Genomic DNA, 20581 nt, shown 5'->3' with positions numbered 1-20581 from the left:
ACTTTGAATGGCTGAATTCACTCGCCATACTTAACTCTAATCTGGGTTAACGTGATGGAATGGAATTATGAAGGCCAGGCTCAGGGAAATAAGCATTTTCTTAGCTCGCCACAGGAGCATGGGAACTACAGGAGGATGAGGCTGGCATCTCCCTGAGGAATTCACGGTGTTGTGATTGGCTGACTTGGGACCTGGGGTTTCAGTCTGCGAAGATTCTTGCTAGAGGTTGTAGCTAATAAACATAGCTGAACTGATTTTGCATTGTCTCTTGGAGTTCCTTGGGTGATATAGCTACAACCTCTAGCTACAACCTCTAGCAAGAATCTTCCCAGACTGAAACCCCATCTCCCAAGTCAGTCAGCCACAACAGTGTGAATTCCTCAGGGAGGTGCCAGTCTCATCCTCTTGTAGTTCCCACGCTCCTGCGGCAAGCTAAGAAAATGCTTATCTCCCTGAGCCTGGCCTTCATAATTCCATTCCATCACAGTTAAGGAGTATAATACAGATTAACATGATGTCCTGATTCACACAACATGCCAAGACAAATGGTGGGTTCCACAACATGCTGAACCACAAATTACCCACCTCTGATGTAGTCTAGTCTAGTGCTATGCAAATTCAGCCATATAGTCTTTCTCAATTATCTGTCTTGAAAGATGCTAGTACATTCCCAGCTAGTAGGGAAATAGGATTACCCTTTGCCAAGCTTGAGAATTTGAACCCTGAACCTCAGTTTTATTTATCTAACCTGGAATAATGTTGGTTTCTGTAAGCATGTGTAGAATTCCTTCACTCCTCTTATTAAATTCCATCACAAAAAGACTTGAGGTTAAACCCAACTCCCTTAATCCTATGAAAGTTAAAGGAATTGGGTAAGTTTAGCCTAAAGAAGAGAAGGCTCAGGGGAGACGTGAAATACTTGAACGGCTAGCAAGGGAAGATGTCCATAGCTCCTGAGAGAAGGATAAGAACCTACAGAAGTACAGTAGATCCAAACTTGAAATAAGGAGGAATGAGAGCTATTAAGTGGTGGAACAGCCTGCCTCCTAGAGTTGTTGGGACTCAATCTCTGGAGGTTTTCGAGCAAAGGTTGGACAGCCATTTGTCTGGGATGGTGTGAAGATTCCTGCCCTGGGCAGTGGTTGGACTAGAACAGCGTTTCTCAACCATGACAGCTTGAAGATGTGTGGACTTCAAGTCCACACATCTCCAAGCTGCCAAGGTTGAGAACACCGGACTAGAAGGTCTCCAAGGTCCCTTTCAGCTCTGTGATTCTGAGACCAGAGCTGTGTGACTCCGAAACTATGGAAATCCAAGGAAAGCCTAAGCTCGACATCTGTTTTTACAGAATTAGACAGGGGACTGTTTTATTTTTCTTCTTCAATTTTGTATTGTTTTTATTCTTTAAAAAAATGCCTTAATAAAAATCCACACAAGGATTACCAGAACAGCAAGAAACCAATGGTTCTTTGCTATCAACTAATCTGGAGTAAAATTTGCGTGGGAGGCATCACAACAGAAGGAGTCACAAGGGGACATGGGGAGATGGGCTTCACAGGTGTCGGTGGGCTAGGCTGCTGAGAAAACACTGGGTGGGTAGGGTCTGATACAACCCTAATCCTAACCCTTGCTGGTTAAACTAGGAAAGACTACCCAAGCCCTAACCCTCCCCCTACCTCCTCCATTTCCTCTTTCAGCTCCTTAGCTGGGCAGTTGGACACTTCAATAGGTAGAGGAGCAAGTGGAAATCCAACAGGTGAGACTTTCCTCCCTACCCCAGGATGGAGATGTGAGGGAGAGGAGTCTGGCAGCTGCTTAATTTCTACTGTCATGCAGCTGCTGTTAAAACTATTGTATAGGGAGACCAAAGAAACAGGGTGGGTGAGTAGGGGGTGATGGGGAGAATTGAGGCTGGTGGCATCTCAGTTTTCACCCGCTGCTGCTGTGGAGGAAGAGGAGATGGAAACGATGGAGGTGAACCTCTTCTTCCCTTCTCTTTAGGAATAACCCGCCCCCTTCCTTCCAACCTGGTTCCCTGGCAACCGAAACATGCGTCACTGGAGACCCCTGGATCGAAGGAGGGAGAGCGAGGGGAAGAAAGGAATCCCTAGAAGAAAAGGGAAGCGGGGGACACCCCCAGCCCAGCGCAGCTTTGTCTGCCTGCACCTGTTCCGGGCGCTCCCCGAGGGCGCCTCGACCCCTCCGGCTCCCTCAAAAAAAGCGCTGCCTTCGCTTCAGATCCCCCTCCCTCCCTCCCGCCTTCCCTCCCCTCTTGGCAACCGGCAACCGACCCCCTCCAGCCCGGCTGCCCCTCCTCACTTACTCCACCAAGGTCAGCGACGGAATCTTCAGTTTGGCCCGGCGCGCCTGCATGGCTGCTGCCGCCCCGACGGCGCGCGCCCCTCTCGCCTCTCCGCCCGGCAGCCCAGTCCGACAGCGAGTGAGACGGAACCAGCCGCAAGAAAGGAGGCGAGGCTGCTTGCCGGCTTCCCCCGCCGCCCGCCCACCTGCCACTCCTCCCCCGCGGCCCCCCGAGGGGAAGGGGAACGGCGGAGGAGCCCGGCGCGCGCGCGCGCGCAGTTGTCCGCGAGAGGTGAGTCTGCCGCTGGGGTCGCTGTCGGAGCAGCTCCCTGCCACGGCCCCGGCTTCAAAAGGGGTTAGTTGAACAGATTCACGGGGGAAAGGTTACCGGCACACAATCCCTGCGCAGGCATATTTCTTCTGGCATCAAACTTCCACGCTGGTGCTGATTTCTAGCTGACCAGAATTCTGACCGCTTCTGGAAGAATGCTAGGACAGAAGCGAGCCTGTATCTCCTTCTGAACCAGTAAGGCTCTCGTGCTTTTCCAGGGTTCAGTGCCCAGGAACAGAGTGAAGGTCCTGTAGAGGGCAAATCTTAACTGCCTTGAACACTTTTTAGGTAGAAAGGTAGGGTATACCTCAAATAAATGATGATAATAACCAGCAGTGGGGCTTAATACCATTTAATCAAATCAGATCGGATCTTTATTATGGTCATAGACCAGCATGTAATGCCATTTAGAAATGCCAATAAATATAATTTTTAAAAAGCACTTCCTGCGCATGTACAGAAGCCCGTTCCATTTCACACACACATTTTCTGATCCTGAGGATGATTTCCAGACAGGTCATATGTTGGTTGGTTTATTGAAGTCACTACGAAAGGAAATGAAGAGATATCCACAGAAATACTTCATTATGCTATGATCTTTTCGCCACGTTTTGGATGTGCCTAACAGACTGGGAATTAATGTTGAAGAAAGCACTCTGAACATGCACAGAGGAACTCTTCTCCCGGGTATGCATCTACCACAAGATGTCCGGGAAAACACACCCAGCAGTTTCCACACCTAAGACTGAGACGGTTGATTGGTCTGTATTTTATGAGACCGTACTATCATCCATGCCTCCCACCCCACAGATGTGTGTCAAAAGCCAGTTTACAAAGAAAACAGCAGTTCTGCATAATAAAAGAACAGGGGGAAAAAAGTCAAGATTGTGATTTAATAAGAATGCAATGCTCAGCATGACTGGTATTCAGTCCAATAACCTTCAGAGTAGGAAATACTTTTAAACAAAGACCATTTTTAGTATGTTATTTACAAAATGCAAAATGTTCTAACAAAAAGTAGAGGGAAAACCAGGATCGTATTAAATGGTTTGTGAAACCGACCCACTGTTGCCTTCATCTGTCTATGGGCTTGACCAATTTTCCTCCCCACTTAGATCTAGAGGACCGCTAAAAGTAAATTGGATGGACAACAGGCACAACTGCTTCAGAAAACAATGAATCGGTATTATCTGCAGCCACAAAACGTGGTGCAAACTATTCATTAAAGGAAAGGGCAACATCTATTAGTGATGGGGGGGCTATGAAAGCAAAAAAAACTGCTGTTTTTAGAGGCCATCCGTGTCTAGTATCAGATCCCGGGATGAGCCAGAGGTGAGACTGGTTGCCTTCATGGCCCCTTTATGGGCTACTCAAAAGCATTTGACCAGCCAATGTCAGAGACGGAACACTGAATTTTTGCCCTGGGCCAATCAGGCAGGACTTCTCCTCTGTCTTTATAATGCAATTGGCAGAGAAACAAATACAGGTAGTCCTCGGTTAACAATGGTAATTGGGACCGGAATTTCTGTCACTAAGCGACATGGTCATAAAGCGTGATGTCGTGTGACCACGCCACTTAGTGACAGCGCTTCCAGCACTTCCAGTTGCCGTTGTTAGGCAAATCCTGCACTATCATTAAGTGCAACATCACGTGGTCGCCATTTGTGACCTCCTGCCCGCTTCTCCATTGACTGCTTGTCAGAAGCCAGCAGTGAAGGTTGCAAATGGAGATCACGTGACCGTGGGATGCTGCAATGTTGTAATTGTGAGCTGGTCACCTTGCACCTGGATCGTGATCTTGTGACTATGGGAACACTGTGATGGCTGGAATGTCAAGGACCGGTTGTAAGTACCACTCGTTCAGTGCCGTCGTAACTTTGAATGGTCCCTGAATCAATGATCACTAAGCGAGGACCACCTGTAGTAGCAGGATAACAGGGGTGTCCACACAGAAAAGGGGTCAAAAAAGTCAAGAGGACAGCCACAGCCATGCAACCAAAACCCCACCTCTTTTTTTACATGATTTTGCTCTTGTGGTTGTGGCCACCATCTGGACTTTTTGACCCCTCTGCAGCAGAAGATCCCAATGCAGCTTATCCGAGAGGCTCAGCCACCAACAGGGAAAATGGATGAAGCCTTCAAAGGGGAGGGGGAAAAGGAGGCCTATGAAGGAAAAGATGGGCTGGTAGCCCTTTACTCACATCTTCCCTCGGCGTGGCAGGCTCAGCTCCTTCTGGATGAAGAAAAGAGAAAAAAGAGAATTCCCATGTGTCCATTGCTTCACCAATAGAATAGAACATCTGTAGCTCAGGGTTGAACTGTGGAGTCTTTGGTGTTCTCTGAGCTTGGCTGTTTTCTTGCATTTCTAGCACTGAAGATGTTACCTAGTCGGGTAACGAAACGTCTGCAAGAAACAACCAAGCTCAAGGACTCCACCTTCCTGTTTCTTTGTCTTTGCTCAGACCCCCCCCTCCCACCCCCCAAATCTTAGCCTCTGCTCTTTTAGCTTCCTGCAGGCCTGAACGGATGAAGGGGAAAAGTGGTGTTGTTCTCTTCACTCAACAAATGAGTGTTATCCAAAGGGCTTGAGCATCTGCATCTTCCCTCCCTGGTCCAGATTTTGCAGCAAGAACAGCTCTTTGTACTTGTTAGGAAAGGGGGAAAAACACTCTGCTTATGTTCCAGGGCATTCCCTCTATGTAATCTTTGTTCAAGTCCTCCCTCAACCTCAACTCTGAGGCACTCTTTCTCATTCAGCCCAGCTTACCTCACTGAGTTATTACTGGATAAAATGAGAGACAGCTTGTAGGCTACTCTTGCAGTGGAGTACAAATGTAACAATAAATAGAAATAACATCTGGCTATAGATGGAATAAATTTACTACCAAGCTGCCTAGTACCAAAAAATGCAATGGCTGGACTGACGCACCCAGTAAACCCTAGGCCTGGCTGAACATGATTTACACAACATGCTAAACAATGTTTCTATTCCCATAGGGCACTGAAATTTAAACTCTGCAATTCCAATTTAGCCTAATATAGCAAGTTGTGAAAATCCAGACCGGCAGGAGGAACCTACATTGTGCATCTGTGGTGGGTGATGGCTAGCATGCCAAGGTACCCTTTTCCATGAGAAAGAGGTGAATTAAGTGGGTTCTTGCCAAGAGTCCTAGCCTGTAGGAGAGGGAACCACTACCTTTTTTGGGGAGGGGGACCAAGGGCTTCATCAAGCCCAATCTTGCCCACTGACTGCTATGTTGTATGGGCCCAGCACAAAAAAGTGGGCGGGGCCAAGACAAAACCTAAATGTAATTGAATTTAAATGTATTATTCCCTAATTTCCCTCTTCTTTCACATTACAATTTCAGCAGCAAATTACACAGGAAGCCATGTTAAAAGGTTTGGGGGACAACTAGGTGTGAACTCTTAACTCTCAATTAGCAAAGAAAAGGACTAAAGCAGAAACTGTACAAGTTAAGAGCTAACCAGCCCTCACAATCCCTCCCCCACTCTCTGGCTGTATTCACACAACACACATCACTGATGACTAAATCAGTCCTTTTTCTGGGCTCACACAATACACTGCACTGTAAATTAAGCAATAGGCTGGGTTTGCCCAACTGCCAAGCCACAAAGAACCTCACCAAGATAACTAATCAAGATTAGGAAGCTGTGTAACTTCACCTGACTTGATAAAGCATGTTGTGCCAGAACAGCCTTTGAGGGTTTGGATCAGTGATTCTGAGTCCCAAAGACTCTTTTCTGTCTCAAACACATCTAGTAGGTCTGGAGCCATAAGAAATGCTATCGAGTGAAGAACAGAATTCATCCCCTCTCAGGAAGGGCTTTCTTCACGGGAAAGCGGGACTGCCTTTCAGAGACTGTAATGGAATTCACTGAGCCTGGAAACAGGAATGGGCATTTCCAAAATATGGTAGGGTAAGAACAGACAGACATTCTTTTCATATCTGCTAAATGGGTAGGAAACTTCTCCCTTAATCAAGAGACAGAAAGAGAATCAAAGACATCAAGGGGGCCCTGTCTTAACACATTAACTGATAAATGATGGCTAAAGTAGACATACCCAGTTTCCAATGTTCCAGAACCCCTTTCCTTTGCAATAAACCTAAATAATGAGATTTTGTGTGAAAATCTAGCTTTCTTGTTTGTGAGTTGGTGTTAGGGTTTTGAGAGACACATCAAAAAGTGTCTCAAAGTTGCTTTTAAAGCCTCTATGTGTTTTCAGGGTAAAATACATGTTCATTTCTAGTTCCTAAACACCAAAAAGTAACTCGGAATTTGCAGCAGATCTGAAAAGACCAGGTTGGGGAAGATTAGATTAATCCTTTATCACAAACCAAACTGGAAGCTATTTGATTTAAGGGTGGAATATAAATGTTTTGAAACAGAACCATGTCTGATGACACAGAAAACTTCCACCACAATAAATGAATCAGTCCAAGGTGACACAGGACTGTGTGCTGTTTTTGCGAAAATGGGCTAATACTACAACCCCTTTGGAACACGATTCCTTACTGCATTTCCTTCTCCTCTTAAATATATTGTCAGGATTATTGCTGTAGATGCTATAGAGAAAAGGGGAAACGGCTGCATTTTCCAACAAAATCATGGGATTCTTGTCAAAAACAAGGCCCAACTTCAAAGGCAGTTGTGAATGGGAAGAAGAGATATAAAGAAAACGTTGGCTCGGTTCACATACTGTGTTAAGCCAAATGTGGTATGTTTGGTTTTGGTTTAAGGCCTTTTCCAGCCCAAGAAACAGACTTGGCCTTTGGGCTTCACGCCAGGGAACATGTTCCAAAACGTAGTAAGTGAAGCCAGGACAAAAGTGAAATAGTATTTGGCTTGGCTTTGTATTTGCATTTAAGTAAAATTAAACCCAGTTAATATGAATATCCTCCAGCCATGAATCGAATAATTTTCCCTTCATGTTAAAATTTCCACTTTGGTTAAGACAGTGTTGTCCAAACTTGGCCACTTTAAGATGAGTGGACTTCAACTCCCAGAATTCCCCAGCCAGCATGGCTGGCTGGGGAATTCTGGGAGTTGAAGTCCATTCATCTTAAAGTGGCCAAGTTTGGACAACACTGGGTTAAGACTTCTGGAAGTGGTGACCACAGCTGGCTTTATGGGCTGTGTGTGAAGCCAACCACCATGTGATGTGTGAACCTAGCCATTCTGATATTATCTGCCTCACACATTCATGTACAAAGTATATTCACTCAGAAAAGTGTACCTAAGCACGCGGTTCTGTGGTATCTCCTGTACACCCTATATGTCCAATGCTTAAATACTCAACTTTCATGGAAGAACCTTTAGAACTGCCCTTTCACTACTAATTGTTTTCTCCAAAGCATCCCCTTCTAAGGCTTTCTTGCTTTCATCCATTCTGGGGTGGCAAGAAACTGCAGGAAGCATTTGCCATGGCAACCGGTGATGTCACACTCCACTTGCCATTAGCTGTGGAACTCTTGCACAGCCTGACTTAAGAAAGAGGTGGGTGTATACCGAACAATCCTCATCTCAGATTCCCTGCAGGGCTTGTCTACTCCAGAATGGCCTGCAGTTCCAAGCCGAGAAGAAGATGGGAATAACCAACAATTGTACCTTGGCCCTCTTGCACCATCTCCATTCAAGGCTACTAGCTGTGATGTCTAAATGGCCTCCCTGTTCAGTGCCAGTTGACTTCTGAGGTCAAATGGGGACAACAATACCTTTCTGTGGTCTGGGGACTTCTGAGAGGCAGCAAGTTGGCTGTTGTGGAAAAAAGCAGGCTCCTGGCCTGGAAGAATCTATGGTTAGAAGAAGCAGGGCTCTCGTAATGACTTTGAAGGGGTCTATCAACATCTATTAGAAGGTTAAGTCTACCATCGTCTGACTATCAGTTCCTCTGGGAGAAACAATAGGGTGTTTCCTGCCTTGGTCTGTGCACTTCCCAGAGGCATCTGTCCAACCAGTGTGGGAAGCAAGATGCTCAGTTAGGGGGAGATTTCAGGTAGGCACAGAGAGAGAAGAGAGACGATAATCTGGGCAAATCTTTTCCTAGTTTTGCTAACTCTTAAATGCCCCACTTGACTATGGACATCCAGGTTTGAAAATAAAAAAAGGGGAGTGGACCCTGGTCGTCTTCTTTCCACGTGGCTCTCAGGCCCACATTCCTGCCTTGCAGCTGAGAGACACAATTGGTCTCTCCACAGGCAACCAAGAGAAACTTCTGTTGCTCTTCCATGAGTTAAATCAGGCAGGAGAGGGTGCAGAGGGGAACTGCCTGCACTGTGCTCCTAGGAGCTGCCAAGTCCAATAACAGCAGGACTCTGCCCTGAAGGTAACTCAGTGGAAGCTGCCTGCTTAACCCTCGCAGAGCACTTTCTCGGAGACCAGAGTGTCAGAACTGCCTTGCCCACGGAGGAGAGCAAAGGTTCCTATCTTCTCCAGAGCAAGCAGGAAGGAAATGATTTGCTGCCAGTTTGTTTGGGGATAAGATACAAAGTGCTGCTTATTACCTTTACCCTGAGGAAGCACAGTGCATTTAACAAGGAGAGTTAAAGTTCTACTCGTGGTGCTACAGCACGCTAAGCTGAGTTCATTTTAAGCTAGGTTGGCAGGCTTAACCTCAACCTTGATGAGCACAGCTCAGTTATTAGGCTATTATGCAATGTACAGTATTCTGTCAACCCAGAACAGTGAGTTAATTCAGTAACCAGAATAATGTGTTGTATGAATGCAGCTTTTAAGCCCTACAGGGTTGAGATCTGGGTCACCTAAGAGAACATGGTCTATGTAATCCCTCCCTTTGTTCCCTGAAATCATCAAGGAAGATTTGCTTATATATGCTTGCAGAGATAGAATTGAACCTATGTAGCTGCCCTTGATTGGGAGCTCTCTCTGTTGAACTGAGGAGACTGACCTCTTTGCTGATTTCTAAAAGCGCTTTAGAAATGTACCAACTGGGTTCACACAACATGATTAAGTGGATCATCATGCAAACACAAAGCCCAGTCAGCCCTGGATCAGGAGCAGGTTAGAGTTTTAGGCTAAATTACCCAGCTCTGATCAAGGATTCACCTTTTCTTGAATACAGAGTTTCAAGAAATGTTACAGTAATGTTTCTCAACCTTAGCAACTCTAAGATGTGTGGACTTCAACTCCCAGAATTCCCCAGCCAGCCATGGCTGGCTGGGGAATTCTGGGAGTTGAAGTCCACACATCTTAGAGTTGCCAAGGTTGAGAAACACTGGTCTAGAGCGATTTCACAAAACCTGAGTTTCTCTAGACATTCCCCCTTGGTTCTTTATTTCCAGTCTCCCTGTGGGTGTACAGGGAGGGGAAAAGGGCCAGAAATGGGGAGAAGGATGAGGAAAGATGGCTGCTCTCAGGGAAGCATTGCATTTTACTGATCCTCTGCCATTCCATCACTGGATAGATCATATGATGTGGACCACCCAGCTATCTTTCAGAGCAGCCTATTGATTGCTGATGGTTTTGACTGCATATTTTTTTCATTCAACAGTGGCATGCAAACATAACTAACTAACTAACAAATAAATAAGGAAGAATGTCTCCCCATACTATGGTAATGGAACCCAGCATTTGTTACGCAGAGATACAAGGAGGCTCTAAGCAGGGAGACAGCAAATTTCATTTTGTCTCCATTTATTTATTACATGCCCCATTCACATGGCTTCCTCCCTCTTTCATCTTTCAACATAGGAAGCTGCTTTTTACCAGATCAAAAGGGCCTGCCACTTAGCATAAACTTGTTTATTCAGGATTGGACAGCTTGCAGCCCTGGCTTAAATTCAAGAAGCGCTCTGCTAATAATCAGTTCAGACTTCTGGGGAGAGTGATCTGTTATTTCTTTAGCAGCCTACTGGTGGGGAGCGAGAAAGACGACAAGAGAAAGAGAAGAGGGTGGGTGGCAGAAAGAAGACAAGGGGGAAGACAGAATATGTGATAATCCCACCCACATTCATCACTAACTTCACCCAACAGTATACAGCAGTGTTTCTCAACCTTGGGAACTTTAGGACGTGTGGACTTCAACTCCCAGAATTCTGGGAGTTGAAGTCCACACTTCTTAAAGCTGCTAAGGTTGAGAAACACGGGTATAGAGTCTTTGACAGATAAATCATGATCTACTATATGGTATTTGGGCTGAACAAATCTAGATGGGCACTAGATGGCAGCAAAGAGTTGTAATTATCTGTATCTCTCTGCTGCAGATATGGTTGGCTAGATCTCTGCAGTCCAGATATGGTAGCTGTAAATAAACACCCCTTTCCAAGGAGTGAGACCTTTGAGAAAAAAAAGTTCCCATCCTGGTGTACTCTGACTGGCAGCAGCAGATCCCCATCACTTCAGGAGAAAGAAGTTTTTGAACTTAGGCATTCAGCTGCAATTGGTCTCTTCTCTTTGTCACAAACTTGCAAAATAGGTAGCTAACCTTTCTCAGACTGGTGCTTTCCAGATATATCGGACAACAGTTTCCAGAAATCCTAGCCAGATACGTGTCCGGTATGTGTATAAAGGCAGATCTGAAAGTTTTCATTGGGATTTGAAGCCGAGACTCTTTGGTCATTGTCATTTTAGTCACACTTGCTATACGAGCCCACTGGTCTGGTGGATCTCCCAACGGTCTATTCTATTTTTAGTCAATTGAGCAGGAGTAGCTGTCCCACTACTCAGCCATCAAATTTGAATATACATGAACAATGTCTACATGTAACATGACTGAGAGCGTTCATTCACAGCTTAGTCCAATGTGGTGAAGGGCAATTTTCCAGGGGTTATCTGGCTTGGTAACAGTACTTGTGAAAAAGATTTTGGAATAATAGTTGATCACAAACTGAATAGGAGCCAGCAGTGTGATGTGACTGCAAAGAAGGCAAATGCTATTTTGGATTGCATAATTTCCATATCACCAGAAGTTATTGTTCCTGTCTATTCTGCTCGGGTCAGATCCCACCCTGAGTACTGTAACTCTATCCAGTTAGGAGCACCACCACATTTTAAGAAAGATTTTGAGAAAGTGGAACTGCTTCAGAGAAAGACAACAAAGAGTAGAAAGACGGATGGAGCTTTAGAAAAGCCATCTGAGAGGGGACATGATGGCACTCCTAAAGTATCTGAGAAGATGTGTCACAGAAGGTGCTGGGGAATTCTGGGAGTTGAAGTCCACACGTCTTCAAATTGCCATGTTTGAGAAATACTGAGTTAGAGGAAGGCAGATTCCAACATTAGGAAAAACTTCCTAACAGTAATAGCAGCTTGACAATGGAACTCATCATCTGAGGAACTGGTGAGTTTTCCTCCGTCGGACATGTCCAGGGGAAGGCGGGATAGTCTGGAATGCTTCAAAACTTCAGGGCTGCTTCCAACTCTGTTATTCAATTACCACTTATTCAGATTGTGCATTGATGTATATCAGTGTTTCTCAACCCTGGCAACTTTAAGACGTGTGGACTTCAACTCCCAGAATCCCCTAGCCAGCCTTGCTGGCTGAGGAATTCTGGGAGTTGAAGTCCACACGTTTTAAAGTTGCCAGGGTTGAGAAACACGGCTGTATATGAAATGCAGAACAGAGACAACTACAGAACTGATGCAGAAGGTTTTCTAATGCCGAGTAACTCATCCAAGCCGATGTACAGTATATGTGCAACAGATGGAAGCTGCCGCCTCCCTTTCTGCCCCTCCCTCCCGATTTTTCCCTTCTGTGCAACCGCTCAGCTGCAGAGCTATGAAGGCGGACTAAGCGTATGGTGAACATTTTTGCCATAAAATGTATTTCTAGAGCCACATAATGCAGCCTGATGTTAGCACGTTCATATCAGCCCTGGCTGTTGAATGGTTTCAATTATGCGAAGTTATCGGCATTTACAATTATTGCTGTATATGCAGTTTCAGACCCCCGGGCTGCATTTTGGGGGGGGGGCGGCTTTAAATGAACCAACAGTAAATGATTGAAAAGGATATACTCCCGGTAAATATTTATAGAGCAAATACCCTGATCATGTAGGACACCTAGTCTCAAAAGAGCGGATTTCAGAGCAGTATTGGCTCAGCCGCCCTCCCACCTGAACAGAAGTGGCCAGATCTCCCCTATTTAGGTGCTGCCCCAGAAACACCGGTTTGCACCAAATTCTCAAAGCCACGAAGAGAGCAGGAATTCGCTTCCCATTCCTTCAAAATCTCAGCATCCCCTTCCTGGGGCGGAACTGGCCACCCCATGCCCTGCCTTTGAAACTTCTGTGTTTTCCCCAACTTCAAGGGGTGTGGCTCATAATGGCGCAGCTCTGATGGGGAGCCCCACAGAAAGCAGAGAGCAAAAAGCCATCCGCGCACTGGAAGCGTCTAGATACAGCCGGAGGCACGCCGATCCCGCTCCCCACCGCAGAAACCAAGCCGCGACCCCGGAAAGGCGGCGGCAGCGGAGCGTCGCTTGTTTCCACTGCAGTTCACCAGCGCCCCCTACCGCCAGCCGCTGGGAACGCCCAGCCGGCACGAAGCTCACACCCCGCCTTTGCCATCTTGCTCTCCCAGCTCTCTTCTATGCACGCGCTCCCGGCGAAAAGATGCACGCCCGGGCGGGCACACTCGCCCACCCACCCAGTGCCTTCCTTGCACACACATCGCCCCACTTCCTGCTGCTCCCATCCAATTCTCCCCCTCCCGCGAGCACACCCTGGGAAGCGCAGCAGGTCGGCTTGCAGAAAGGAGCCCCGGAGGCTGCTGGCGCGCTCAGAGGTTGCTGTCTTCAGCTGGCAATCAAGGGGCATCTTTCCCGCCCCGGCGTGTCTGCAAAGGGCTCTGGGTTTCTCAGCTCCTGCCACATCTGTACCGGCCCGCGCTGGATCTCCACGCCCACCCCTCTCACCTGCAGCCCTCGGCGCCTCAAGATGCTGGATTCGTCCATGCTGCCTCCTCTTCCTGCTCCTCCTGCTCCTCCATGCCTCTCTGAGCTCGCCCGCAGGGTGGAAAGCGGTCCCAGCACTTGGATGGGAGGCCGAGCCGGGCGGGAGGCGGAAATCCCCTGGCCTGCATTGGCTGGTGGGGAATCAGCTGATCTTTCCCACGTCGAGAAAATGAGACTTGGAGATCTCAGCAACTCAGTCGATCCCTGCAATAACTAAGGGGGAGCGGCAGAGACGCGCGCAAGGCAGCCGTAGGGACCGAGAACTGGGATTTCCAAGGATCACAAGAGAGGCTGCCGAGAACATTTCAGATTGGGGTGATTCCTTTATGCCTCGCGCATACATTCTTCTGCTGGGGGGGTTTCTCCGAATAAGAGCGAGTGAAGTCGGGTCCCGTGGCTTTGCAATCTCAGCAGCCTCTCGGCTGAAAAGTCCCTCCTGGCTCCTGCCTCTTTTGCAACACGGAGGCGAGAATAATGTTTGCCTACCTGGCAGAGTTGGTGTAAAGATTAAGGGGTCGACGAAGCATCCTTGGCATTTAAAGGACACAGGATAAAGCTGCCACCGCCGCCTCCTCTTCTAACTGGTGTAAGATTTACTGGGGTGAATGGAGGTCACCCAAAGTGTGCAGCAGAAATGTTTCTGTATGGTGGGCTAAAAAGGGCCAACCTAAGGCATTTTGTGGTCCGAGTCAAAGTATGAGACAGTGCCCTCCCTGTTCCATTTCACAAAAGTTAATTGGATTTCAGTTGACTGTTTCTTCAATACCTCTAGTGGAAAACATTCTCTACCACATCCAAGCAAACAGCTGGATTTACTGGGTGCAGCAGAACATCTCTAGAATAGCGAGTAACCATCTTTTTTGCAACCTGAAAGATTGCCTTACTCTTAAAGTAGAGCCAATCCTGTGTACTGAACATTCACTGTGCATAATACAGATGCCAACCCTTAGTATTAAAGTCTTCCTGTTTTACACTGTAACCTTTTCTTCCTTCTATTCCCTTACTTGTACTGTAGATGGTGAATTGGAGACAATGCAGTTTTGTATTAAGAGAGACAGAGAGTTTGGCCTAGTGGTTAAAGATGCTGGATTAGGAGCAGGTAAACCCATGTTTTAGTCCTGCTTTAGACACAAAAGCCAGTTGGGTGATTTGGAACTACTTGTTTTTTCTGAAGCCCTAAGAAGAAAGCAATGGTAAACCACTTTTAAAAATGCTGCCAAGCATTTGGCTTCAAAGGCAGGAGTTAAGACTGCCTCAAAGGCGCGCGCGCACACACACACACAAAATACATACACAGAGGGAGAATATGGGACTGTCAGCCTTCCCAGGTAGACCAGACAGGAAACGTGACCACATGAGCTAATTCTACTTTATTGTCAGGCTAAATTAACAGAATCTTGCAAGTCTGAAAGTACAATTCTTCCCCGTCTCCTTTACCTTTGAGAAATTATGCAGGGTCTCTTCTGAGCCTCTTGCTCTGCCCACTATACAGCTGTGGGCTATGCTCCCTTTTATCAGACTGTTCCCACAGCATCTGTTCGCCCGGTCTCCCAAGGTGATTCCCACCTACCATTACAGGAACTGAATAGAATTTAAATATGATAAATAAGGAGAGTGAAAGGTTGAGTTTGCACTTGGAAGAAGATTCAGAAGACGGAACCAAAAATAGTTTTCATTGTGTGACTACACAACAATATGTTAGAATCTGAATCCAGTTTAAGAAGCTTTGGGGCTTCCTCAGCCTGGTGCCCTCCAGATGGTTTGAGATTACAATCCCTAGTATTTTAAACCAGCATAACCAATGGGAATTGCAGCCTGAGTACATATGAAGGGCAGTAGACAGAGGAAAGTTGGCTTAGACTCTTTCTAACTGACTTAGCATAAGTCTTTAGAACTGACTTAGCATAAAGCAGTTTCAGTTTCCAGTTCAAAAGACATCATTTGCGGAAATCTCTGCCTCCTGAGATCTGTCAGACTAGACCTAAGTTGCACACTTGGCCTTTGTGTAGTATGCTGAAAATTGCAGTCCCCCCAAATTGTCAGGGTCAGGTCAAAACCCAAGTTTGTTTAAGTCAGTGTTTCTCAACCTTGGCAACTTTAAGATATGTGGACTTCAACTCCCAGAATTCCCCAGCCAGCCATGGTGGCTAGGGAATTCTGGGAGTTGAAGTCCACATATCTTAGAGTTGCTCAGGTTGAGAAACAGTGGTTTAAGTTGTTGCTCATTCTTTCAGCTACTTCTGATTCTTTGTGGCTGGATGGTCATCATTTCACCAAGGTTGTCTGTCAGTAATCGCTTTGTTGAATTCTCATAAGCTCCTTAGGCTTGAGTCATCAGCCATAATATCTACCCACCTTTCTGTTGGATTCTTTTTCAGTTGCCTTACATTTTTCCAAGCAATAGGCTCTTTCCCAATGACGCTTGCCTTTGTTTTATGCATCCAAAGTAGCTTCACTTTTCCAGAGTGCTTCCAGTAAGCCGTCTGGTTTTACTTTAGTATTTATCTATTTATTGTACTTATTAACTTTCCCAATCAAACAACTTTGGACAGTGTACAGCAAAGTAAAAACAAAGCAAACACTGTATTTGTTCTTATCCATCTAAGGTATTCTCAACAATTTTCTCCAGACCCACAATTCATTTTTCTTCATGCAGCTTTTCTAATGATCCAGCTTTCTAGTCATACATTACAATTTAGAAAACAATAGCCTTGATAATGCGTATCTTTTTTGTCAGTGTAATGTCTCTGCACCATAATATTTTGACATTTTCACCGTCTCCCAAGTACAGTACTAGACATCTTTTTATCTCATAGCTGCGGTTACCATCCCTGTGAATTTTTGAGGCTAAGGAAATAAAGTCTGCTATTACTTCCACCTCTTCTCTACCTATTTGTACTCCATTGATGTTGTCTACTGACAAAATAGAATTTTTAAAGAAATATTAAACAGCCAACTGGCTTTTGCACTCTTTCTTTACCTTCAATGAGAGATTTCTTAAATCTTCCTCGCTTCTAGCCATAAAAGTGGTATCATCAGCATTTCTGAGGTTGCTGATGTGTCTCCTGGCAATTTTAGTTTCAATTTCTTCTACTTCAGCCTTTTTCAAGATACATTCTGCATTTGTTAAATAAGTAAGTGGCTAGTATACAACTCTGCTACACTCCTTTCCAAGTTTGAAATTTTTAATTGCTCCATATTTCATGGCAGGAAGAGAGCCATATTAGTCTCCAGTGGCAAAAAATCAGGAGGAGTCTAGCAGCACCTTTTCTGACTAATAAATTTTGTTAAAAGGCATCCATTTTCATGAGCTGCAATTCACTTGTATTGAGTGGCTAGGCCGATGTTTCCCAACCTTGGCAATTTTAAGATGTGTGGACTTCAACTCCCAGAATTCCCCAGCCAGCAAGGCTGGCTGGGGAATTCTGAGAGTTGAAATGCTCACATCTTAAAGTTGCCAAGGTTGAGAAACACTGGGCTAAACTGTAACTGTTGCTTCCTGGTCATCCTACACATTCTTTGGTAAACTGATGAGGTGGCCTGATTACCCATATTTGTTGTGGTCTGTGCAGTCAAAAGCCTTTATTTAATCAGTAAGGCAAAAACAGAGACGTTTTCAGAACTCCTTTGCCTTTTCTGCTACTGACTGGACGTTACTAATGTGAACTCAGCGGCCCTGACTCTTCTGAATACAGCTTGTAAATCTAGCAGTTCTCCTTCCATATACTGTATTTTTAAACTCTGGATTGCACTCTTGAGTGTTATCTTATTCATTGTGAAATAAGCACCGTTGTTTGGTAGTTTGAACATTCTTTAGCACTGCCTTTCTTGGATATTGGAATATCAGTTGATCCTTTCCGTCCCTTGGTCACTGCTGTGTTTTCCATACCTGCCGACGAACAGTAACACTTCATTTGCACTTCTTATAAGACTGCAGCTGCAAACAACTGCAGCTTTGTTCTTAACCATATTTTCTAGGCCCCATTTAACTCCACTTTCCAGGTTGTCCATTTCTAGTTGCAGGGGTGTCCACGGGGTATGGTTTAAAAAGTCAAGATGTGCAATGCATGTAAAAAACAAGGGGAGCTTCAGTTGCACCATTGTGGCTGCCAACTTCACCTTTTTTAACCATATCCTCTGGCTACCTTGTCTAGCTCAGTGACCAAACCTTCATATGTATTATTAACTAAGATCTTTTGTGCATTTCTATTTATTCCAATCATCTGTTCTTTGTATCTCCAATAACTCTAATCTTTTGTCTTCTTTGACTTTTATGATGTTCATCTTTGTATAAAGTTTCCCTTGATTTCTCTATTTTTCCTAAATAAATCTCTTGGCCTTCCCATTCAACGGTTGGCCTCAATTTCTTTGCATTGCTTATGTAGATGTAACACTCTGACTCTTCTTGTTCTTCGGAACTCAATGTTTGACTGGGCAAATTGTCCTCTGTCTCAGATGTCTTTTCTTTCTAGCGTGTTTCAAATATTTTCAACATATCAACAGCCATTTTGCCTTCTTTTGCTTTTTTGCATTTCAGGATGTTTCAGTTTCCTCCATTTTGATGATGTCATGCATTTCACCCCAGGGTTCTTCAGGCATTTTATTTATCAAATCCAGTCCATTAAATCTATTTTTAATCTTCACCATATATTTATTTTTCCTTAGTTTAACTTGTAATTTTGCCAAAAATAGTTCATGATCTGAGCTGGAATCAGCACAGGTCTTGTTTTGGCTGACAAAGTAGAACTTTTCCATCTCTGCTCACAGAGTACGTAGTCAGTTTGATTTGGGTCTTGTCCAGCTGATGATGTCTGTGTATAGAGACATCTTGTAAGTAGTTGGAAGAAGGTATTTGCCTTAAATTTGAATTTCTTTGTCCGAAATCTAACAATATGTCTCCTGCTTTACTTCATACTCTGAAGTCAAAGTTCCCAGTTTTACCTGATGCCTTTGCTTCCAGCTTGGAATGAGGATCTCATCTTTCTTCACCCTGTTATGTTGGTGTAGGGGTGTCTTTGCTGGGCCCTGTTTCCTGGCACCATTTCCTCTGTTCACATTTGTTTCAGCACCTGGCAATGTCACTAAGACTGCTATGTGACTCACCCATTCGGGTGTGTGGTTGTGCACAGCTTGTCTGGAGATGAAACAGCTGATGAACATTGAGATGCTTTGTTTCTGATGTGCACCTGCAGAGATCAAAGAACCTTTCTAGCACCCTTGGGCTTGACACCATCCCAACGAACAGACCTCTCTGCCCATCTCGACCTGCAGCTCCAACCTTGCTGGAATATTGCCCCTTCCTTGGTTGAGAGGTTGGTCTCCACTGATGCACAACTCAGTTGTGTCAGTTAGGAAGCTGCCTGGTACTAGATCAGTATTATTTATCTTTGGGCTGGAGAAAGAGAGAGACAGAAATGTGATGGTCCTGTTCTTTGAGACTCTTTGAACATTTTAAATGGTGGTTGTTGTTTTTTTTTTGGTAAATGTGTTTCTAATTGTGCTTTTTTAAAAAATAAATCTCTAAACATACATCAGTCTACAAATATTGCATTTAAGAACAGCTTTTGCCACAGACATAAATAATGAATTATATCTTCTATTAGCAACATTTGTATGTAATAAGAGCAGAACGCAGAAGGCTCCAAAGTAATTTGTGTTATATAAGATTTTTAAAATTAATTACTGTAAGTAAAAAGCAACAAGGAAAGCAAAGAAAACAAAAAAGGGGAAAGGGATAGAATATATACATATAATTATATGCATACATAGCAGTGTCATCACTAACTCATCTATGTTGTTATTGATCTTTTTAAAAAAATAATATCACTATTGCTGTTGCATAAGCATTAAATTGAGGTGGGCTGAAGTGAGAATTCAAAAAATGAGATTTAATATAATATTAAGGAAAATTTTAAAAAAAGAAAAAAAATGTGTCTGAAAGGAAAAAAGGCCCCCTTTTATTCTTTTCCCCCTCCTTTCTTTTCTTGTTTCCTTGACCACTAACTGCTACTTAAGTATTTTAATACTGAGCTTTAAACTTCTATGATTATTACTCATTTCTGTTTAGATTGTTTTAATTGTTTTTAAACCATTTCTCTTTTTCTTCAAAAACCATATTCTAAGTGTCTTAACTTGTTTTGCTGGGTGACATGTTAGATAGAAGAGAGCCATTCCTGCTTGAATTTGGTTAGACTTGTGTTATGAATATTTCCATTGCCCTATACTCTCCAGTTTTGGTCTTCCCATCTCACATTGCCAGCAAGGTTTCTCTTTTGCAGTGTTGTGTCAAATTGATTCTTGCCGTTGTCAGTGTTATGTATGACTGTGGTAGCCCACAGCTGTGTTTAAACTGGGTGAACAGCAAATACAATTTAATCTAGTAATTCACTTTCAGTTCAATTTACCCTTGCACTTTGGTAGGCGTGAAGTAGTATTTGATTGATTATGTGCCATCAAATCAACGACAACTCTTAGTGACCACATTGATAGATTTTCTCCATGACGATCTGTCCCTAACTTGGTCTTTCAGGTCTTCCAACAGGGCCCCATCTCCACTGTAAGTGAGTCCATCCCCCTTGCTGCTGGTCACCCTCTTCTCTTTCCTTCCACCTGTCCCAACATTATAGCCCTTTCCAGAGAGCTGGGTCTTTGCATAACGTATCCGAGGTAGGATAATTTGAGCCTGGTCATTTGTGCCTCTTATCAGACCTCTGGGAACGTGATGTACTCTGAGGCTAAAACCTCTAACTTCACAAATACACTAACGGGGTTTGAGCTGTCTGCAACTACTCAGGAAAAGATGTTGGGGTCATAGTGAATATGATGAAGATGTTGACACAGTGTGCAACAGCTCCAAAAAAGGCAAATTCTGTGCTAGAGATCATTAGGAGTGTGTATGTATGTGTGTGCCTTCAAGTCAGTGTCAACTCCTGACAACTGCCTAGACAAGTCCCTGCAGTTTTCTTGGCAAGGTTTTTCAGAAGTGGTTTGCCATTGCCTCCTTCCTAGGGCAGAGA

The 20581-nt window shown here is 44.7% G+C and overlaps 1 protein-coding gene across 4 annotated transcripts in view; it reads right to left on the bottom strand.

Annotated features, from left to right (window-relative positions):
- Window positions 1-13655, bottom strand: part of MAST3 (microtubule associated serine/threonine kinase 3) — a 62220-nt gene extending 48565 nt beyond the window's left edge. The window contains exons 1-2 of one of the 4 annotated variants that reach the window (XM_025164250.2): window positions 13527-13655; window positions 4834-4865 (exon numbers count right to left, since the gene is read on the bottom strand). In XM_025164250.2, the coding sequence (XP_025020018.1) occupies window positions 4834-4865; window positions 13527-13565 (71 nt within the window). In that variant the 5' untranslated portion in view covers window positions 13566-13655. Of the gene's footprint in view, window positions 1-2323; window positions 2515-4833; window positions 4866-13526 lie in introns of those variants that run through there. The other 3 variants (XM_088149581.1, XM_088149582.1, XM_088149580.1) reach the window with 3 other exon arrangements.
- Between the last annotated feature and the right edge of the window lie 6926 nt (window positions 13656-20581).

The sequence above is a fragment of the Python bivittatus genome, unplaced genomic scaffold (assembly GCF_059951505.1).
Source record: "Python bivittatus isolate LINGU-HERP-01145 unplaced genomic scaffold, Pbiv_v1 ctg000580_np1212, whole genome shotgun sequence".
NCBI classification, from domain to species: Eukaryota; Metazoa; Chordata; class Lepidosauria; order Squamata; family Pythonidae; genus Python; species Python bivittatus.
This window is presented reverse-complemented; position numbering and strand designations above follow the sequence as displayed.